The sequence below is a fragment of the Lethenteron reissneri genome, chromosome 11, assembly GCF_015708825.2.
Source record: "Lethenteron reissneri isolate LAM-NWPU_2019-01 chromosome 11, ASM1570882v1, whole genome shotgun sequence".
NCBI lineage: Eukaryota > Metazoa > Chordata > Hyperoartia > Petromyzontiformes > Petromyzontidae > Lethenteron > Lethenteron reissneri.
Genome location: NC_083789.1, coordinates 1643300 through 1666417, shown reverse-complemented (window position 1 = coordinate 1666417; position 23118 = coordinate 1643300). Strand labels below are relative to the sequence as shown.

The window sequence follows — 23118 nt, the reverse complement described above, 5'->3', positions numbered from 1 at the left end:
TTAGTTGGCCACGTGATGGCAATATGGCAAGCTTTGTAAATGGCACGGACAAATGCAGCACGAATCCGGCGTTGCTGGGTGCAGTATTTGGTACATTCCTAGGTTCGACCTGCTCATGTTTAAGGCTTCGGAACATGTGCGGACATTATTCTTGTTTGAAAGAGTGCTTTAGTATCGTACGGCAGAACAGCGTTGGTGTCGAGGTGCTGAGCTCATGGTTACAAGTGTAACCAGTTTATAACAGGGGTTTCTTGGGTTATGTTCTTGGGTTAGATCGCGTAAATACGCAATTTTTACACGATCTAACCGAAAAAACCCGTATTATGGATGTTTTTGGTCGCGAAAGCCTACGTGTTAAACTGTAACCAGTTTATTTGAAATGCCGACAGAAAAAAAACTGACCATGTTTAAAAAATAAAATTATTTCTGCAATAATGAGATTAAAATAAAATCAGATCAAAGGTGCCTGGGTGGCTGAGGTGGTCAGAGCGCTGAACTTGTGATGAAACCAGGATCTCAATTGTAGAGTTGGTAGTCTCAACCTTGTCACCCATTACATTAATGTGGTTCTGCACTTAATTTCGATATCAAGCTTTGAGAATTAAACGTGAGAATTAAAGGCTGGTTGGACTGTCGAGCGACTAACATTCGTCTCATATGCAGAGCGGATTGGAAAGTGCTCCCTCGAGTGTGGACATCAGAGTTTCCTCGACGTCATCTAAGCGGAAACTCTGTGATATCCGCTTCCAAGAAGAGTTTTACTGCCCTGCCAGAGATCTAATTGGCTACTTCATCTCATCACATGACACCAATAGCACGATCAGAATAAACCGGGGTAAATAGGACTCAAAGTTGTAACGAATAAAATCAAACCCTATGAGCATTATTAACCAACTATGAGACTGGTAGCCTCCAGCAAATAAAGCCTGGATGTTGATGCCTAATTGGATTGACAAACACAAAACGGGAAATGATGGGGTTCGTTTCATCATGAAATTAAAATTAATTTTATCCATCTATCAAGAGCCTTCTCGATCAATTAATCTCTATAACATTCATTCACACACAAGTCGAACTCTAGACGGCTTAAACATTCATAGAGGATCATATTCCGCAGGGTGTGTTCTGACAAATGAATGCTGCCTGAGTGAATCCAGACGATTTTATTACAGAACAACAACAAATCCCTGCCAGGCTGAGGAACAGCTTGGAAACCGCGACCCAACATTATTTGCGCCCGACAGCATTCTGCACTGAAAAATAATGTTCATTGTAAAACTTTATCACCATCGTGTCTTTTCTGTCAACTCCATGGCTACGACGAGACCAAACTAATTTCTACCCTGGGTTTTCTTTCCTTAGCCATTATCACCATATTTTATGGATTGTAACGCACTCTGGAAAACTAAGGACACATCGCAGAACTTTGGGGTCATTGTGAAAAATGTTGTTGGTTTTCATCCAGAAACTCCAACCTCCCCCGCAATGCAGGACACGGTGCAGCACCGCCTTGTCACGTTGTAGACATTCGAGCGGACGGTTGTGGAATTCATCTGGAGACCAGAGGGGACCCACTTCATTCAGCCAAAACCGGCGTGTGTTTTAAATCTTTCACCGAGGCATCTTATAAACTGGCCCGTCTTCGCTCCCTCCGAATAGCAACTCTAATCAGCATATGTTCCACATATTGTCAAGGGTTTATAAGACATTGTACGAATTATATCCATTACAGCGAGTTCCCTCCAACAGATATAAATCTACAAGGGCGTCTGTATGTGACAAATATAAAACCCTTGACACGTTTGAAGATACAAATCCCATTCCTTGCGGAGACCCAGTGGGCGATCCACTTCAGTTTGTCTTCTCGTTAATTCCCCTTCTTTGTGGTGTTGCTCAATCGCAAAACAGTGCAGCACAAGTCAACGTGAAACCAAACAATGTTACACATTTAGTAATAAGTACACAAAATAAACAACATATTTTCCATTTCCTGGCAGCTGTTAACTTATCCCTTATATTTAAACTTGTAGAATTTAGTTTGTCGTTTTGTCAGCATGCCTTACTTTGGCACTAATCCATGCCCATATATGCATAATTGCTAGAATGACAATTCCATAGAAAGACCAAGTAGACTGATATTTCAAAATATTAATTAAAATCTTAAGAGTACACGTAAATTAGTAGATTTTTAAACAGACTTTCTTTTTTACTCTTCACCTAGAGTTACTATTTTACATCACTATTTTAGCTATGGCAACGATTTACATTGGTCGGTATGCTCAGGAAAATCCGCTAGCCAGTTGGTTTCAAGATTTACATTTGTACACACATTTATAAAGATGGTTTTTCGGGTTGCAATCAAAGTCACCCTTGGTTACACTTCAGAACTAATCCGTACCCAGTTGGCAAAGGGACAATGATCACTTAGGCCTCACTTTGCTTCATTGTCTAAATCCGAACTTCATTCACAACTGGGCAAAAAAATTACAAAGAAGAATCGCAGCTCTTCTTCAAAGGACAGTTCCTTGACAATACCCCCCCCCCCCACCTCTCAAGCCATGGCACAGGTGCGTTGAACCTGGCGGTGGGCATCCGTCTCGATTCGCCGGGTGGCACGCCGCCGCCGCTCACGTGCGGGCCACGGGCAGGTAGGCGGCCTCAAGTACAGGTGGCGAGGGTGTCCGGCAAGCCGTCGTGCTGCGGGGTGAGCGCGTACTCCGACCTCCTGAGCCCCCCGTTCTCCTCCGTCACGCGCGGCTTCCTGCACGCCACACGCCGGACGGTTCACCTGCCGTTCACCTGCCGTCGGATCGAGTTACGGCCGTGCCCCGAGTCGCGTGCTCGCCTCTGGCTCAGCCTCGCGCTCACACTCGGGCCGCGCTGACACAGGTGAGATGGAGGAGCCGCTATCAACACGACGAAGCAGAGCGGGGAATGGGGCTGTGGTTCCCTGGGTGGCAGGAGAAGTTGTCGAGTGGCTGTCGATGAGTTTTGTTTGTGTGTGCGCGTTTGTAAACGTAAAAAGAAATCACCGGCAGAGTGCACACCGACGTACAAGACAAACACAGCAGTGCACGTCTTGTTGGTCATCCCAATCCACGCCTGGTGTGGCGTGCCCCCTAGAGACATCACACGATCACCGGCCGCCCCTGCCCGAAACAGCGGCGTCATTATTAAATGGCAAGTAGACGCACCGTGCTGCTTCCCACTGGATATCAAAGATCCCGCTGCGTTATTTCAACGAGTGTAGGTCACGTGCGTCTGCGTCACGGTACAAATGTTATCAAACCACCTAGCAAATGACTTAGTTGTGTAAAGCCACCACAGCGACATCGCCCCAACTGGCGGACTAGACTCGTCTGTTAAACAGCTCCTTCCTGATAGCCACTGCGCTATAAAGAATGGTGTTTATTATAATTACTGTATTATGTTGTAAAAACAACCCATCAAAGCCGATCACTTTTTAAAAAGTTTGCTTAAAGCATTCGCAATTGTCATTTGAATAGCCGTGACTTTAAAATCAGAGATTCAACTGTGATTTAATAAAAACAAATAGCTAGGAATGTCAGGATTTTCAAGCAACCGAAGCCCAAAATGAGCACGACTCAAACATGTGTGAAACTTTGCTCGGGATGTTGCTTGGATTTGACAAGGGTTAACAATATGCACACAAAATACACATGGACTGGGTTACCCTTCATCCGAAAAAAGTATTTGCACAAAAGACCGTGCCATATTTCACAAATCAACTCTGCTCCAGTAAATAATAAATTTTTATTTAGAAAAAGTCTGGAAGGACAATTTAAAATAAACCAGCGGGGGGCCCTGCTAAGGAGCATTCAAGCTCCCGGCAATACCACATCTCTAAAAAAAATAACAATAACAAAAAAGTCCAAAAAACCGCCCACATTCTTCTTTAATTACTCTCCCGTGTAATGGCATCAATACAGAGAGTCGCGCTTAGCATCGTTTGACCATCACAGAGGGTGGGGGGAGGAGGGGGGCGTCTCCTCACTCTGCCCAATCAGGCAGTGGCGTGGCACCAATCTCAAACGGGGCTCAAAGCCTCCTGTGGAACTTTTTTTTACCATCCCGAGGAAGCGGGGGGACACTGGGCTCTGCTTGGTGCGAGGATTCAGCTCCGAGGCGCGAGGCCAAATCGACATCCCCACTACGACAACAAACCTGCGTCTACAAATAGGTTTGGCAATCAAAACTAATTGTTGGAGGGATACAACTTGAAAAAAACAGAATATGAAAATTATTAATGTTACGGCTGTTTGTCCATCCACTGCATGATGAAAGCCACTCCCACGCCATGTCAGAAATTCACGTGTTTTGACCATACTTCACCATGCTGGTCAGTTCAGTCGGTCTAGTGAAGGGGTGGGGGGCAGCACTGGTTGGACTATCGCCACTGATGTTGGCATATATACGTACAGTACAAATGTGTAGTGGCATAGAAGAGTAATGTAGCAGCATAGCGCTGGCTGCTGGCGGCGAAGGGGATCTGCGGCTTACGGCAGCCCTGACGTCAGCAGTCCACGTGATACACCAGAGGGAGATCTCGGGGAAAGGTCACAGAAGGGGCACACCAAGAACCCGCTGGTAGGTTCTAGAAAGGGGGCGGGGTCAGGGGCGGAGCCAGGCCACGCTGACAGTATAAAAGGGGCCCCTGTAGGAGACCTCGGGGCTGTCGTATGGAGTGGGATCCACGGCGTGCTGCTCAAGTGTTCGCCATCCTTCTCGTTGTCTTCACCATCTTTACCATCTCGGGGCGTCACCAGTCAGCATTGAATTGACTGGGAAACTGAATTATGGAAGTCTTTCCAAAGAAAAATCAATGGACCACATGAGCAGGATGGATATAAGTTGCTAGGGTTTTTATTCTATTTTAACCACTGGCAAAAATACTGCTGTGAAGCAAATCCTAGAACAAGGCTAAAGGCTAACGAGTGCCACATTAAAGTATGGAGAGCATTCATTACAAAATCAATTTGGGTCAGTTTAAAGTGATGGCAGTCATTCAGTGCCTTCTTCATACGATTACAGAAATTATTTAAGGGCAGTCTATAATTACGACCGCTACACCAAGAAGGCGCGATGAGAGCAAAAAAATACAAATGACAGTGAACCCAGACCAAGGAGACATGCTTCCAAGATCACTCACAACAACAGATGCTTATTATTCAGAATTTAGATTGGAGAATTAAAGGCACGAACAAAAGTAACTAAAGTTTTGGCCATTTCAGATGTGAAGCTGACATTGCGATGATGGGGGGTGGAGCTGCAACGCTGCAGTGTACGCACCATGCTCCAAAGCTGTTCCGACTAAGTTGAATCCCCGGCCAAGGCTAACATTAATTGTGAGTGATACGAAAACCAGTCCTGACCTACCCTCCCCCCCCACTCCCTTTACCAACTCACACTGACCAGTGAGGTGAAGTAGAGTAATACATTTTAAAACAAATGCCCGCGACTGTTTTGGTGAAGAAACACCTCCTTTCATGGGTCGATTGAGCTTGGCTGGAATAAATGTTATATTGTTGTCATAACTGCGACTGAAAATTATTTACGGGAAATGTTTAATTATTGCCCGTGCGAAATTCCAGCTGGAAAATAGATTGTTCACTTATCATCCCTGCAAATGATTTCTGAGGCAGGATTAAACAGAGGGAGTAGTCCCCCATGCTTCGGGAACTTTGCCCAGGGACAGGAGGAGCCTCCCCTCCTCTCAATAATTCAGCGGGTGACTGCGCGTGATAAAAAGAAGAAATTGTGCCTACGAGACAGCAGAGAAGCGCTGCTGACTTCGCACTACGGCGATTTAACAATTCCACTGCTCGGCCTTGCACTCTGCGGAGACACAAGAGCAATGATGGAGCCGAATAAGTGAGCTCTTGTGACAGAAATACAACGAGTTATGTCAGTTCCTTTTTGTTGCCACACAGGGATTCCTCATTGTGTGGACTGCAAAAGGCTTGAACAGGCACTGTACTGCCAATGGTCCGTCGTACCTTTCACCACCCATATTTCACCTTTTGCATGGATCATTATTATTACGATTAGTCTCTGGGCCTTTTCCAGACTGTACCCCCTCTTGTTGCTCATCATCGTCCCATTTCCCAAGCCAGCCGTTGTTGATGCTGGTTTCCTATGGCCTTGTTGGCCACCCCAGGCCTCGGTTGGCCACAGGCCCTGACGTCGGAGGCCCTTCCTTCCTCTGAGCCGTGTACTGCGGTGGGGTGCCGTCACATTCAAGAGGGGGGGTCCCAAGTAGAATTAATTTTAGGGGCCCCCCACATTTCAATTCATAGCATCCTAGTGAGATGAGAAATATAGACACGATAAATAGGTTGTGAGAATAGAGGTGTGAGCAGATAGACGAGCAGCCAAAAGAGATGAGAGATTCATTGTCTTATTTATGTCAATCCGACTTATGATTTTTAGGATTAGAATTTTAGCTCGTGTTCAATGTACTTTTTTTTCTCTTGAATCTGGGGCCCCCCGAGCTGCTTGGTTTGCATGGGCCTCACGCCAGCGTCTCCACACTCAACTCCCCCACCACCACCACCACCACGCCACACCTATGAATGTGCCAACTGCAAAAAACGACTGCATTGTATACCCGTTAATGTGCAATTTCATTGCGTTCTAGTGTTTTACATGCAATGTGCAAGTGAATCAATTGGTGACCAATGAACCGATTAATTAACAATTAGCCATTATAATGTTCAAAAATGCATATTTGCGGTGTGCAGCAACATGCGTTTACACTTACCCATCGCTTGGATTTTAACCGCGGCATAATTAACCCAAAAATCAATTAAGAATAATTAACCATGGCCTTCGCTAATTAAACTAAACTGTTCAAACGTGTTACTTGTTTGGCTCTATTTTTTAACCGTAACTTTGCGGCGGTGAGAAGGCACGGTTATGTGAAAACGATTCGCTGTACTTACAGTGAATGAATCGACGCGACTGTGTTTGTTATGAACACGTGCGCTTGTTTATCCTGCAGCTCCACCACTGCAAAGGGAATGCAAAGTTTTCACACTCGAATGAAGCGACATGCGAGCCTCTGGGGGCACTGGAACGACGCGAGACCAAACCCCCATTGGGGGTGGGGGCTTGGAGAGGGCTGAACACCCCCCCCCCCCCCTACTTAATTTACACCGAGTCTAAAATGCAGACCGGTCAACCCCTTTATAAATGCCTACCCTTATTACAGACCAATTCAGACCTCATTGGTCACTCCGTTCATTCTACAAAGTCCCACCACAAGGGAGAAACACAAACAAATAGACAAACATGTTTGCCCGTATAGAAACGGTTGTACGCCGTATGGACCTGAAAACTTAATTTCCCTGTACCAGAATACGGAGTAAACTGTATGGGTTGACACGGTATGGAAATTAAGCTAGTTGTAATTACTGGCGAAACGTCGTACACAGTAAATGTTGTGGCTTGGCTCTCCAACACACCGGTGTGCTGTACTAGTGACGAATTGGCCACGTTCTGTTTACGTGGCAACCCTCACTAATCAACTGTCGGGTGGTGGCGGGTTTAACGACATTTATATATTTACGCCATCTAACCCAAAACAAACTCTATTATGGATGATATTGGTCGCGGAAGTCTACGTGTTAAACTGACGGTATGGAAATGTCGGTAGAAGCATAATTCCGATTTAATCGATGGGAGTCGCGCCCTTTCCCCACACACGGGCAAGGAGTGAGAGATCGAGCGGAGTGCACCGTAGACAAATGGAAAGATCATAGTCTGTCTTATTATCATTATTGTTCATCACTGCACATCTGTTTACCCTGGAGAGTCTCACTCGGTCTTCAGACTCTTTCGAGGAAGGTACTGCCAAGTGGCTTGCAGTAGGGAGAGATGTTGCAGTGTGCAATCCAAATTGTGTGATTTCCAGGTAATATTTCAGCATTGGGATGGTTGGCCAATACCAGATGCTGGGTATATTTTTGTTTAGCTCTGGGAGGAAAACTGGGAACCCAGAGGAAACCCATGCAGAGAGTAGGGAGAACATACAAATCCCACACAGGCATGTGACCGAGTCGGGAATCGAACCCAGGCCCTTCTTTGCGGTGGGACACGAGTGTCACCCACTCTGGTGGTGCTGGTGGTAGTGATGAGTGAATCATTGCATGGCCGTGAGTTATTGTTATTGTTGTATAGCTCCCTTTCTAAACAGTCATGCTGTGTGGCTGTGTGAGTCAAGAGCAGTGACAGAGAAGTGCCCCATTTGTTTTATTAGGACTTTAAAAACAAATCTCCATCAGTATGCCAACACTGACTGCCGAAAATAAAAACCCAGAGCTAAATGTTGTGAATTAAGATGTCGTTTCAAGTTCATGCCTTCCACACATTGGCGGTGCGCACCATTCCAGCCCATCACCAACTCATCGCTGTGCTAGTTCATGCTTCAAAGTCTCACCCGAGCGAGGCAAGTGCAGTAGTAGATCAGAGCAATAGGTGTTTTGCCAAAATGTGTTCGATTGGCAAAGCATGGCTTATTTTCAAGATAAAACAATAAAGTAAAGTATTAGTCAACAGCCTGGCTTTAGGCCTGGGCTTGGCAGTGTGACCACCCAGGCCGCAAGCTGCAAAGGCCACCAACATCGTACAAGTTTAGAGATCTTTAAAGTTTTTGCCCAATTCTCTTTTTTTTTTACAAACGCATCGTGAATCCTGCAGAGAATAGGAAATACATATTGTCAATATAAAATGACAAAACATCGGGTGCCAAAAGCGTTGTTTGTCCAAGGGACAATTTATGTTGGATCCGGGCCTGATTATACATTCATAATTTACCCCACCTGCCAACTTGAATTACTGGATTGGGTATAGTTCCTGGAACTTCAATGGCTGAGCAAATAAAGTTTTGTTACCAGAGCATTTGATTCTTCATTGGAACATTCCTCTACTGGTTTTCACATAATTTGCTGCTATTTCTGCTTTAACTCAGCATTTAATTTTCCCTGGGATCAATAGATTTGGGCACCACTTTGTGGAAAGTCTACGGTGGTTACTGTTTAGGACTGCTCTCTGCCATGGGAATGTGGAATTTCCACCGCTCGTTTCGGGATGTGCTCGAAGCAGTCAAGGAGGACCGTCGCCTATTCGAGCGAGAATCCACGTGGCCTTTTACAAACTTTCCTCGCGGAGGCAAAACCTCTCTATGCGCCATCAACGTGGTTTCCATAAAACAGCTTAAATTAATTCATGCATGTGTTCCTCCTCCTCATAAGTGACTCAAAACCCTCCTCCTCTCCTGTTTTTCATTAGCAACAAACACCAATACGTTTAATTTCAAATTACACCATTAATCACTTTCCAGTGCCCAAAAAAAAATATTTACCTCAGTTTTTATCCACAAGAGGCCTCATAATTGTTTCCAACAGCCATGCAACGGGGCTTGACCTAAGTTTTGCACGTGGCTTACAAGAATATGAAAATCACTCCCATCTTGGGGGGCTGGACATCTGTTTGAGATGCGCGGCCCTCGGTGGTTGTGTGCGCGCGGCTCGCGCGCGAGCGTGCCACTCAAGAAGAAACTTTAACAAATAAATCGTCGCCTCTTTTTACCTCCAGCAGAGTCGCCGGCAGGCCAGCAGCGCGCACGCGAGGCCCAGGAAGACGCCGCTCGCCACCAGGATGACGACGCCCAGGCCGTGCCACCACGCCTTTGGCAGCTCTGTTGGCGTAGGCTCTGTGGACGGACAAGGTGGTCATCGACGCACCACTCTTCGGCACAGGCCGCGCTTCTGTGCGGATCCCCAGGGCGCGTTTCAGGGGTTGCACCGCCGCGCGCCGTTCGGCAACGATGTCAGACGTTTCGCTCCGCACACCGAGAGACCCAGACAGATCTCTCCTTCTCAGCACGCGCAGCGAAACTCTGGACATCATCATAGCGGACAACGGGGTATATAACCCATCGGTGCTTTACTCCATTCTACACTCAGAGCAGTTCAGAATTGTAGATTGTGGGAACACGATGACCACTTGATTAATTCCAGATGCATGGAGTTCCTTTTTTTTTTAGGTTTCCACGTTCAAAAGAAAATGAGTAGCACTCATCTCCCGAGACGTTGGTGTAAACTCGATTTGCCTTTGGTGGGCTAGGGGGAGGGGGGGGGCAAATCTTGTACAAGACAATCACTCTCGATTTCCCACCATGTGAGACTCGTTTTAAACTCCACTACTTTCTGAATGCGAGCCATGTGCACTCGAACCAGAGCATCACCCAGCCACACCGATCTCATACGACGGCAAACACGTCCCAAATAAAAAATTAAAAAATTTTTATCAGCACAATTCTTCCACAGCTGGAAAAGTACTTCAATGTTTTAATCAACGACGTTCATGGAATACGGCCAGTTGTAATCAGGTGTCTCTCGCTAAACGTGTTGTATATCAGCTGGTGCCAGGTACAATTAGAAGGAAAAGGGACATCCCAGTACAGGAGGAGCAGGAGACAGAGGGTAGAGCGAGAGAAAGAGAGAGGATGGACGGTGGAAGCAGATACCAGGACTTTTTTTTTTAACTAGTCTTATTTTACCAGGTAAGACCCACTCTGTGCTCGATAGCTCTTTCTCAGAAGCAACCTGGCCACAAATGAGATCAACGAAGTGGCGTGACCATGTGGAAATTTATAGCAGCCAAATAAATGCTCTAAACGCACCTTGATTCGAAAATGTGGAGGGTAAAAATCAGAGGGCCCGGAAAAAAAATCCACGTGAGCACTGGGAGACAGTTAACATGCAAACTCCAAATATACAGGAGGCGTGAGGCTCGGTCCCACGACCTCCTGTGTACCAGGCGAGGGAGATGAAAGTGGTGAAAAGAGGAACAGAATCCAAGTGCACGGAGCAATAAAACCCAGCAGCAGCCAACTAAACAACTTTCGTTTTCAAGTTGGTGAAGTACAGTTTTCACCGTTTAGTTATTTAGAAAGTTCCCTACAGTGTTTATCAAGTGACTTTTGTCGTTACACATTTATGTTTATTTAACTTTAACGTCATTCACTTAATGTCAAGAGCACCTGATGTTAGTTAAGCGATTGCCTGTTTATTTAGATGAATTATTCAATATTAGATCGGACATAACTAGATGAATTCTCATGTAATGCGATCTTAATTGCTCTCCAACTCCGTGCTGTATATGGCCATCTGATCATCGGATCGATCCGCTTCCTTGGCCAAAACAATCGAGCGAATTCGAGTTATGAACCCACGTGGTGACACCAAGCCGACTGGCTCTTTCCCTTCCATCTGGGGATTGCTGGTAGCACCACCTCCATTAATTTTACTGATTAACATTTCAGTAATTGTCATTGTTATTACTACAATTACAAGACAAATGTATGTTTTTGGATAGCTACGTTTGTGTTCATCGTCTAAATCACTCTGGTGTAAATAACTCAATGAGCCAAAAAAATGTTTTAATCTACATTTCCATCAGATAAACCGCACAATTGCTTGACATTGGCATCGTATGGTGGGGGTTGGAGACAATATTGTTGAAAATAATTCACATTGCATATACTATAAATATAATTATTTTATGAATGATATTAAGACTATTTTAATTCAAGTTAACGTTAAATAAATGTCCTAGATATCCATGTATTTTTGCTGTGTTTCCCAGTTGTGTTCCCTCCACGAATATCACCAATTGTTGAGTGAACTTTTACGCAACGATCTTAAGTTTGGTTCATATGGACCCCAACTTTGCAGCCTTCTTTCTGAAGTTCTTACAGCATTTCCCGCAGCTCATTCCAATTGGACGTTGTACAATAACTGTGTCATCAGCACATCTCACAGGGTTCATGTTTCCACCGTTAACATTTATGCACTTTTTCTCCAATAACTTTCAGGGGAAACATCTTCAAATTTCGCCGTGAATAACAAATGACGGACTCCCGGATGCCCCTTGCGCCCACCCCACCCCATGTCACCAACCCGCACCGAGCAGCGTAGTGGAGTATGGTCAAACAACCCCCAAGACTGCCACTGTATGGGAAAGCATTCATCCAGTCGTGGGTTAACAGAGCTAACAATAAAAGTGTATTTTAAATATGTATACTCTTTTCAAAGAGAGGAAAATTAAAGCATATACAATATAAAAGGTCAATTGCAATTGTTTGCAACCATATATTATGCCATAAATACCATGGGTCGTTTGTCGGTCTGTGTGCTATTATTTCCCCAATTAAGGACCATGTAATCAACTGGCTCTTGCATTAAACACACGACAGCAGTTCCAAAATTACGCGTGGAACAATAAAATAATGAAATTCCCTCAGCGGTCTCGCACACTTTGATCCAGCAGTGTGAATGTAATATTAATACTGTACACAACATATTCATCGAACGTTCATTCATTCGGCTTCTTATAGAGCGGATGTTCTGGGCTCAAACACGTCAATACAAGTCCACGCGCGTTTCTAATTAAACCCATATTTTCACACCCCCAATTAGTGCCATAACCTCAATTATAAAATTAAATCACACCAATCCACATTAACTTGCGTCAGCTTGTGATGCCTGCTTTCCCACAAGCCAATTTTCCAGGTCCTGAGCTGATCACTAATACCCAACTTTCCAAATGGCACATCACCAAGGGCCCCCCCCCCCCCCCCCCCGTCGCGGTACGCGTGGTTGTTCAGCGGCTAATTGCCGAGCCAGAGTCAGCCCACAGCTACGCTGGCCTCTCAAAACATCTTAAATCGGGCTTGGGGTCAGGCTAATGTATATATTTATTTATTCACAAGTGTGACATAATGCGCATCTCAGCTTGGGGACATTCCGTGTTTGCAGGGCGCTTCCTGTGGTGATGTTCAGAGCACTACTGTTGCACCTCCAATTGGCACGGTTGGCTACGTACTGTGCGAAAGAAGTTCAGCGAGGAAAATGAAGCTCACATTCCCCCCCCCCCCTCAAATCAGGTTGCACTTTGTCAACTGCCAGTGTCTTGAGAGGTACATCGCAGAAGCTGTCGACATTTTTCATCAGAGTCTGCGCACGCGAACGAATGCCTCCATGCAGTGGCGGCTCCTGCAAAATCTCTCAGGGGGGCAAATGTCTGGATGATTGATAAGGATAAGGTCCACCCATGCAATGGATAAATTAACAGCTTAAGCATGTAAAGGCAACTTCACTTCTTTAATATTAATAAAAAATAAAGTGACTCTTACAATACATCTTGTTTGTTTCTATACTCACTATTATTACAATCCACTCAGTTTCTTTTATTAAAGATTCCACTAGGTGGCGACAAATAATATTGTTGACTGAAACGTGCTTACGTCTGATGACGTAAGCACGTTAGTGCATGCCCTCCCGGAAGCCATAGAGAATGCATTGCAGCGCCCGCCGTTCGAAAAAAAACATCTTTGAATAGTCTATGGGAACACTCTGGGCGATTCTCAGCCGGAGTGAAATCGCCCAAAAAGAGGCAGTACTCCACAGAACGTGACATGACGCTGATTGGACTATATCCAGAGGCACAGTAACGGCTCGCGTAACTCTGTGGTTCAATGACATTGGTGGTGCGTCGCCCAATCGCCCTAATGAAGAAACCGCCCCTGCCTCCATGACGTCGGCGTAGAATGTGCCCCTCTGACAAGCAGTGCTACTCTGGAGCGTCTGTTGTTCACAACCTTCGTCACAAAGCCACCCCTCCTCTCTTCCCTGCAGTGAAACATTATTTTCACGCGACGTCTCGTTTTTGCTAGTGGAGGTGTTCGTGCTTTGGCAACGCGATGAACTCGGTGCGCCGATGATTGGCAAGGAATTGTGTTTGTGACGTAATATGGAAATGAAAAAATCTTGTTTTTTGGAAAATGTACGATTTTCCATTTCTTAATTGTTACGACAATAGAATGTTGTTTTCAATGGTGCTGTGCATGATATTAGATGAATGCCATCCTGTATGGATGAAACCACACATTAGTCTAACAAACTCTCTTAGCCAAAGTAAGGTTTTAAGAGCTGAAATGTCCCTTTTATTAAGTTCTGATTAAACATTCGACCTCTATCAGCAGATTACCTCTGATCTAACCATTTCACTCAAATAATTGCCAACGTATTCAACTTCAACTGAATTGTACTGCCACTTAAGCAATCACCGAAAGCCTGGAAATAAGACAGGAATGCTGCTTTCCAATTTCCATCCCTACCGATGTAATTGTATGTTGAACTTCTTTCGCACCGTATGTAGCCGACCGTGCGAATGGATCGAGTAGCTGAGGCCAACAGGGTTCCGTCTCCAACTTGCAGGATATGCTGTGCTCGCTCGACTATAACAAACGTCTTCTTTGTGTGAATTATTTAATATGCATTGCCCTCTGCGGCCCACCAATTAGCCCCTCTGTCGAACTTGTAGTATACTTGGATACATCAATCAATTAGCATGCCGCGTGCGGTGGGGAAAAGTGTAGGTAATCCCACCTCTTAAAACATGTCTAGCCAGCAGGGAAGAGTAGGCCAAATGCCTCTCTAGAGGGGGTCTCTAGGAGCTCCCTCTAGTGGAGGCCCTTCCGCTACCAGTGACGCGAGCGAGCAATTGCAGGGTTGCACCTTTACATTTTTACCATTTGCAGTGCAATACGTTTCAAACGAGTAATACCCTCGTAATAACAGCGAGCCAAGTAACCCCTATTAGGGATATTAAACATTCTGTGCCAGATCTTGTGATGGTATTTAATCCTGGCTTTCGATTTGCGACATTTTATGGGACCAGTAAACCACTTCCTATAACAAAACAACGGTCACCAAGTCGTGAGTTCTACGGTAAAGAAGCGAGCGACCAGTTGCTTTGACAGCCGGGATTAAAACGAAGGCCAAAGGAGCTAAGTAAGAGCGTAGAAGATAATGTAATCTCTCACCCTTCAAGAGCGTAGAATATGATGTAATCTCTGACTCTTCAAGAGTGGAAAAGATTATTAAATTTCTCACTTATCAAGAGTGTAGAAGATGTAATTTCCTTCACTCTTCAAGAGCGTACAAGATGATTTCATCTCATTGACTGGCCAAGGCAGCTACTGCTGGAAGTTGAGATGCAGCTGCTACTGCAATGGATTTTCCTTCTCTAATGATTCACTCTCATCCTCTGCGTTTTCAATGTTTCTCCTTTCACCCCACCGTTCTACCCCCCACCCCCACATTACCCAGGTGAACAAAAATAAATATATAAACCAGACACATGGAGAGATGAGATCAAAGAGTGTGGAGACTGCACAGTGGACAGGGACAAGAGAGGATGGGACAGAAGAGAACGGGGGAGGCGTTTAACTAAATACAACTACAACAAAATTTTTATTTAAAGCTCTTGTGACTGCAGGGATTCATATTCTTGGTTCTTTCGGTAAAGTCACGTAGAAGGGAAATAATAAAATAATAAAATATAAAAAAATAAAAATTCTCACGACGTTTCGACTGCAACACAAATAAATCATCATCAGGTGTGAAATCCACAGCAAGAATTTTTTAAAAAAGTGGATTTCACACCTGATGATGATTGCTTGTGTTGCAGTTGAAACGTCGTGAGAATTTGTATTGTTTTATATTTTATTATTTTATTATTTCCCTTCTACGTGACTTTACCGAAAGAACCAAGAATATAACTACAACTAACTTTTTTTACCAGCTCTTTTTTCAGCTGTGACCTGGCCACAAAATGAGGGAAAATCGGAGAAAATCCACGCAGCCACGGAGAGAACACGCAAACTCCAAATGTACAACAGGCGTCAGTCAGGGTTGTAACCGAACCCACGACCTCCTGCATTGCAAGCGAGACAGTCAGCATCTCTCCACCGCGGCACTTCAGCAGTTGAAGCCACAGGGTGACCAACTCACTCGGTTGTTCGAGATTGACACCAAAAACTCTTGGACAAAATGTTCTTAATATCTGAATAGTTTCAGGCAAATCCGTTGTATGTGAGAAGATGCCCGATTGTTGTCCATTGCAACTTCCTAATACTTGGTGGTGGTAGGTTTTTTTCTCACAGCTCTCGCCATTAGGCAATTTAGATTCCAGCGCAGTACGATTGCATTCCTAGAAAATCGTTTTATTCGCGACTAACGACTATGAATTACATTTATAAAGCACCCTTTTATAAGGTACTCGCAGCACTGTACGCCACTAAATAAATCATATGTTGACCGTGGGGAGGACATATTCCAGTATAGTCGCCAATTAGAGAAACGAAAGCAAGAGCTCATTGATGCAAATGATTACAAATATTGATTTTCATTTCCCCATGCAATAAACACAACACTTTCCGAAGGGTCTGAATAAACGGTGACAATGATAATTTTTTGCTTAGAAATCGGTACAATTATCCAAATGAATACTATAATTGGGACGAGTGTAAATAATTAATAACAAACACGTCTAGCCCTTTGTTTAATGCCCTGCTGAATGAAGTTCTCCCCACCTCGTATCGGTCGTGAGTATTGTTTGACCATACTTCACCAGGCTGGTCAATACGGATTGGTAAAAGTGGTGGGGGCGATGAGATTGCGTTCTCCACTTGTGTGTCACGGCAAAGGTCGAGAATCTAACAACTCGCCGACTTCACAGTCTAGTGCGCTAACTGCTGTGCCACGACTCTGTTTTTTTAAAGCCCAAGGTGTCTGTCACCTTGACCAGGCAGTGAACCCTGTTCGTCCTCGACTGCCAGTTCAGCATTTACACGACAGTGACTCCATTATCGATAGAACAGAGGCAACAACACACAAATCTAGAGACGGGGAGGCTTTACCTCCGGTACACTAAAGCTTGCTAATCCAGCGTGGGAGTCGGCTATATGTGCGTTGTGTAAATCTATGGCAAGTGTGCACTTCAATAGCCGTGTCTGCAAAATGTTGGCTGCTACAAACGACGGTAAACATCGGGCTAATTTTTTTACGACCGCTCTAAATTGAGCGCTCAAATTGTATTTACATTTTTTTGTTGACATGCATCACCATTAGCCACGGTAAAGCCACGGCTGGATGAATGAAGGCCTAAGCCCTCCCCAAGCCACAGCTGCCTCACGATCTCGCAATGTCATAACGATCCACAGAGCACCTACGCACCTGGAGAGAGCACGCCTATAGAATTGCTGAAACACCCAATATTGTCCAGTTTCAGTAGCCGTAGATTTCAAAGGTGAAGGTGCAGCCCTGCAATTGGTTGCCCACGCCACTGCTAGTGGAAGGGCTTCCCCTGGAGGGAGTTCTCGAGAGCCGCCCCACAGAGTATTTTGCCTACTCTTCCACGCTGGCAAGGCATCTTGGGCAGTAGCCGCATTTTACCCTCCCAAACAAAACCTGCGGAGCGACGGCGGTCTACCAATTTGCACTGCTGCTGGGTGGGCCAGAGGCGGTGTGCAGGGATTTAATAAATAAAATAAAAACTTGCTCCGTTGTTTCAAACTGGCGCGTCGAGAGGTGGAACGTGCTGCCACCTGCGGACTTCACGGTAAGTTCATCACGATGACCGTCGTCCACTGCTGGTGGCAGCCTTCCTCCCAACCCCCAATGGTGATGAGAATAATAATAAAAAGGTATCCCCGTGTAAACAAAAACACAACAACAAACAACGGGTTTTTTTTCGTTTTTCCTCACCGGGATCGACTTGCGGTGGCTTTCGAAACCGAGGCGGTGGGGGTGGAGGGTGCGGCGGTGGAGGGGGCAGCACGCACGCCCAGCGCCACCGCTTCTCGCAGCTCTGCCCCGTGACCTTGTCCGTGGTGCGCGCGGGGCACGCATCACCACCGCCTCCACTGCCGCCACCGCTGCTGCTGCTGCCGCCACCGCTGCTGCTGCTGCCACCGCCGTCTCCACCATCGCCGCCTCCTCCTCCCGTGCGCGTCGCCTGTCGGGATGAGGAGGCGGCGGCGTGCTCACGGCGAGCTCACGGCGTGCTCACGGCGAGCTCACGGCGTGCTCACGGCGAGCTGGCGAGCTCGCGCGCGGCGTCTTGCCGGCGGACAGCGCCGATTCGTCTCAAGCCGGCACCGCGGTGGTGGTCATCCATCATCATCGACAATTCTCAACCCTTCTTGTTTTCGCTACTCTCCCCCCCACCCTCTTGTTGTTAGAAATGTATTTCAACCGAGTTACCCCCCCCCCCACCCCTTTGCCTGGCCCAACATGGTTTTGAGAAAGTTTTTTTTCAAATTAATAATGAACATTAATCTGTGGACCAATTTGTCCATTGTGTGAGGTATCCTGACCAGCTGCTAGCAACTGCAGTAAAAACAAAATTCAGACGCTCTGCGTTGCGTGACGCAATTTGTGCTCGCTCGCTGGTGACTCTTGAAACCCCGCATTGTTTACCATCAATGAGTTTTGAAAGGTCTTTTCAATCGTCCTCGGCTACCATATGGATTACATTTTTATCGTAGTTATCTTATATTGGCAGATTCATACGTGATTATTCACCAATGACTCGTGTATGATGTAATTCCACACCTGGATAAATCACCTCACATTGCCACGTACAACCAGGGGTCAGGCCCGCGTGTTGAGAACCACAAATCTAAGTCGTCATCATCATCACCATCGTATCGTTCTCCATAATCGTCATATGAATCGTCATCGCATCCATCATCAGTTTCTCACATTTCCTCCACCGCGTCTCCATCCACCCGGCAGTCTAAATGTGTGCGGCACAGTCAGTCGGCAGGTCGTGCGCGGTGGGGTAAAGTGTGGGTACTCCCAACTCTTGCAAGACGCCTGGCCAGCATGAAAGAGTAGGCCAATAGACCCTCGAGATGGACCCTTTAGAGATTTTTCTGGTAGAGACCCCTTCCGTTAACAATGGTGTCAGCAAGCAATTGCAGGGCTGCACCTTTATAATCATCAGCCGTGATCTAGCCACTTCCAGATTAAGGCCCTCTAGCCAGGATAAAAAGCCAAGAATTTGGCATAAAATCCAGGAATACCGAAAGCGCTACACATGTATTTTCAAGCAACTCTTCGTTATCTCAATGCAAAATATGGTTGTTAAAATTGTTCTTCAACTCGCCAGTGAGCGAGCTGATACAATAATAACCGGCACGTTAAACGCTTGGTACGCAGGACAATTTAATCTCTCTAACGGTGTCAGATGGTGGAGGGTTGTTAATGACAAAAATCTGGTCGGATTAATTACGTGGCCTAACCCAAAAATCAATTATAAATCGTAATATAGGCTGGGGGAAAAAACTACCACGTGTTAACGATAATAGTTTGCATGTTCTGCTTGTCAGACTGTCTTTGGTTTAGAGCTCATTAGAAATAATAATTATGAGGAATGTGATCAAGATTATACCACTGGCTCCAAGGTTGATATTCAATACAAATGCCGGCACCGGGAAATGTCAACTTTGCTTCAGCCTGAATGTATCGTTATGGCTTCAACCAAACTTAAAAGTGCCTCTGGGATTGTTCATAGCAGGGCAAGTGGACACAAGTGAATACGATTATAAGCACTCGCCATGAATCAATTTGGCTGGATTAAGAACGCCTACTCACTTTCTCATTAGTTTGTAAAAGCTTGGATAACTTGATGTAGCTTCTACTTAATCAATCGCGTGTTCTTCATTAATGATGGCCGGTTATAGTTGCATTCGATACTCATATCACCAAGGTCAAAGCTCTTACAAACCAAGGCCCGAACAAATAAATACATAGATATTGGAAATGCAACAAACATTTACAAAGCTGCAACTGTTAAGTTGAGATTGCATGAAGAGCAGAATATTACAAATCAGAAGTCGGGCAAGGAGGCATTCTCACCAAGATTATTCACAGCAGCATTCGAATATATTTTTGGAAAAATGTATTCAAGAAATACATTTATAAGCATCAATGCCGATAATATTCTCCCCGACTTGTTACCGATAGATTTTTGTGTAACAACCAAAGAAAAAAATACAATGATTTCATAACGTTACAATGTCTAACTTGAGATAAATACGAGCAAAGCGAAAGGCAAGCACAACAAACCTGCCAAACAAGAGAATGTTGGAGGGACGCAACTGAACAGCAGTAGACCGTGTACCGAGCGCAGTTATCGGAGGCTGATTCGGATGGAAACGAAGAGACTCAGCAAACAGCAACGTTGACTGGTTTTGTAAAACAGAATAAGATCACGAAAAGCAGCATGGATATTCTGCCTTGATTATAAGTGGTTCTCAATTGTTTGCCACTTATAACGTGTGGTTCAGATACGTGGGCACTCGCAAAGAAAATAAATAGTTACCTTGTTGTTGTAGACCAGGCTCACCACCCGGTCTCGCCCAAACCACGACCACAGTGAGACTACTACAAGAAGATGGTGGAGTAGTCTCTGTGGTGTGGCCAGAGTCCTTCTCGGCTCCTTTGTGAGTGGTCGCGTGGCATCAAGGGACGAGCAGGCATCGCTCCTTTATTGGCAATAACATTTAACGTAGTTTAACAACTGTTAAAACAGCACTTATAAATGGTACAGGGCCAGATTGGCAACTTAACAAAGATTACTTTTCGTCTGATATATATTTGGCAAAAACGAATCGGTGTCTCCATCGCCAGGGCAAGATGTGAAAATCTGGTCATTGAAATGTTTAACTTGATCAATCGAAAAATTATTTAATCAACACAAGTGTTAGTCAATGAACTCAGTTCGAGAACGGTTTATCCCGATAGGAATGGGTGGCCACCGAGCCGGGAGCGACGTTGGGTACCGCGTTCCCGAGTACCGATATGGCAGTGGTTTATACAGAGTGGAACCAGGGCAGAACCAAGTCGAAATAGCAATGTGGTTGTTAAACCAGAGAACGTTCCGTCTAGACCCTTTCACAGGCGGATTGTGGAAGCCACCAACAGCCCTGCCACTCCCCCCTGGAGGTTTGGGAGATCTCTGGAGTCCACGCGACTCGCTCACCCCCTTCCCCTCTCTCGCGCGCGCTCACATCGCGAGCTTGAAGCCAGCACGCAAACATCCGCTCGAATTGTCAACGACGAACTCCGCGAAACGCTTTAGGAGGATATCTGCGCTGCACATCACACACGTGCGTACAAGCGCGAAGACGCGAAGACGCGAAGACGCGAAGACGCGAAGACCCCCCCCCCCCGCATAGCCTGAACAGGTCTGTTGGGGCAATTGATGTTAGCGAGCACCAACGCGCAGACGCGCACACGCAGCGAGCCGCATGAGCGCGCGAACAAACTCCACCTGAGCGACGGTGACGATGATGATGCAGGACGAGACGCAGCACAGCAGAAGGCGGTGGACTCCCAGCTGGAGCTGCCGCTGCTGCTGCCGCTGCTGCTGCTGGCGAGAGGCGAGCGTCATGATGCAGATCCCGGGTCGGCCCCGCGGCGGGACAGCAGCCGCCCTGTGCTGAACATCGAGTCCCGTGCACGGGGCGCCTCCGGCTGGTACCACGATCCACGCCCCTCCACCCAGGGCACCCCTCCCCCAGCCACACCACCCAGCACACCCCACCCCCAGCCACACCACCCAGCACACCCCACCCCCAGCCACACCACCCAACACACCCCACCCCCAGACACCCCACCCAACACACCCCACCCCCAGCCACACCACCCAGCACACCCCACCCCCAGCCACACCACCCAACACACCCCACCCCCAGACACACCACCCAGCGCACCCCACCCCCAGACACACCACCCAGTGCACGCACGCACGCTCACCTGCGCTGGATTTAACCGTGACCAGCCCGTGCCACCGGTTCTCTTATCGGTTACCAACACGACCATAACACCAACACCACCAACTACGGTATATCCATTGAGTGTTCCCTTCGCGTTCAAAGTGATTTATTTATCCCAGTCGCCGTTAGCTTCCAGAAGGTTCACGCTCTGCCCGGGATGTCCTGCGCACATCCCTGGACACGTGGTAGTTCACCGCAGCGGAATATCGGGTCGGTGACCCCGGTTAGGACTTCAGCCGAGACATGAAGAGGATGATGATGATGATGGAGTGGACGACAGCAGCAGCGGGGTGCAGCAAGATGACCGGCACCTGCATGGGATGGGTGCTGTCCACAACAGCAGCAGCTGCTCGGCACAGCCGCTCCTCCGCGTGCCTCCTCCCCACCACCACCACCCCCAAAACTAATTTCGGAGAAAAGTGTGCGGGTTTAGTCGGGGTAGGAGTTACCACGAGAAGACGGTCATCGCGTTCTTGCAAACCCCGAAGTCAACCCCTTGTAAAAATGCGCACGAGCCGTTCTCAATCCCAGGACCGTGCGGCCACCACCATCAACCACCACCACCATCAACCACCAACATCAACCACCAACACCACCACGGCGCGCGCGCGCCGATGTCCGTCGATGAGCGGCGAGCTGCGAGAGCGCGAAGCCTTCCCAGCGCAACGCGGTCGCTCTGCGCGCGCATTGCGGGTCCCGGCAAAACGCGTGGCATACTGGCCCCTGCAGATCTCCACGGGGACTGCAGTTGAGGCGCGTGGCGAGGCTGGCGACGGACGAGACGGAAAGATTGAACCAACTTGCTTCAGGGTCTCTGCCGCTGAGCTGCGCGGCTCTCAGACCCCCAGAGCTTCGCCTCCGACCGCCGCGTGCGGTTCGCCACGGTGCTGCAGACGCATCGCTCCACGTGCTGGGAGCTTCTTCCAGCACGTGGTGCGAAACGTCGGACATCGTACAGGAGGTCGTGGGTTCGATTCCGACCCTGACGCCTGTATATTTGGAGTTTGCGGTGTCTCTCTCTCAACGTGGTCGTGTGGATTTTTCTCTGGGTCCTCCGATTTTCCCCTCCACATTTAGAATCGACATATCTACGCGTTTAGAGTATTTGGCTGCTATACATGTGCACGTGTAAAGCCACTTCGTCGATCTATCATTCGTGATAGCCAGGTCGCTTTTGAAAAGAGAGCTAAATAGCTCAAACGGGCCTTACCTGGTAAAAATGAAAAAAGAAAATGAGTTTATATTTTAGATAATTTCGAAAAACGAGCGGGACAACTCAATTAAACAGCGGTCCCATCAACAGCGCCGCAGCGCAGACTTGCACGCGGGGTTCTAAAAAGAACCTTGCCGGGGCGGGAGGAAGTGCTTTTGGCCCTTTGAAGCAAGGCCATTGCCCAAGGCTG

General features: G+C 46.8%; 1 protein-coding gene across 1 annotated transcript; it reads right to left on the bottom strand.

Annotated features, from left to right (window-relative positions):
- Positions 1-1147: 1147 nt before the first annotated feature.
- Positions 1148-22333, bottom strand: LOC133341161 (protein FAM117B-like). Its single transcript, XM_061549613.1, has 5 exons — positions 21696-22333; positions 21211-21306; positions 17637-17886; positions 9610-9733; positions 1148-2761 (listed from the first exon to the last, which is right to left on the bottom strand). The coding sequence occupies exons 1-5, from the start codon at positions 21759-21761 to the stop codon at positions 2659-2661; spliced, it is 639 nt and encodes a 212-aa protein (XP_061405597.1). The 5' UTR covers positions 21762-22333; the 3' UTR covers positions 1148-2658.
- Positions 22334-23118: the final 785 nt, after the last annotated feature.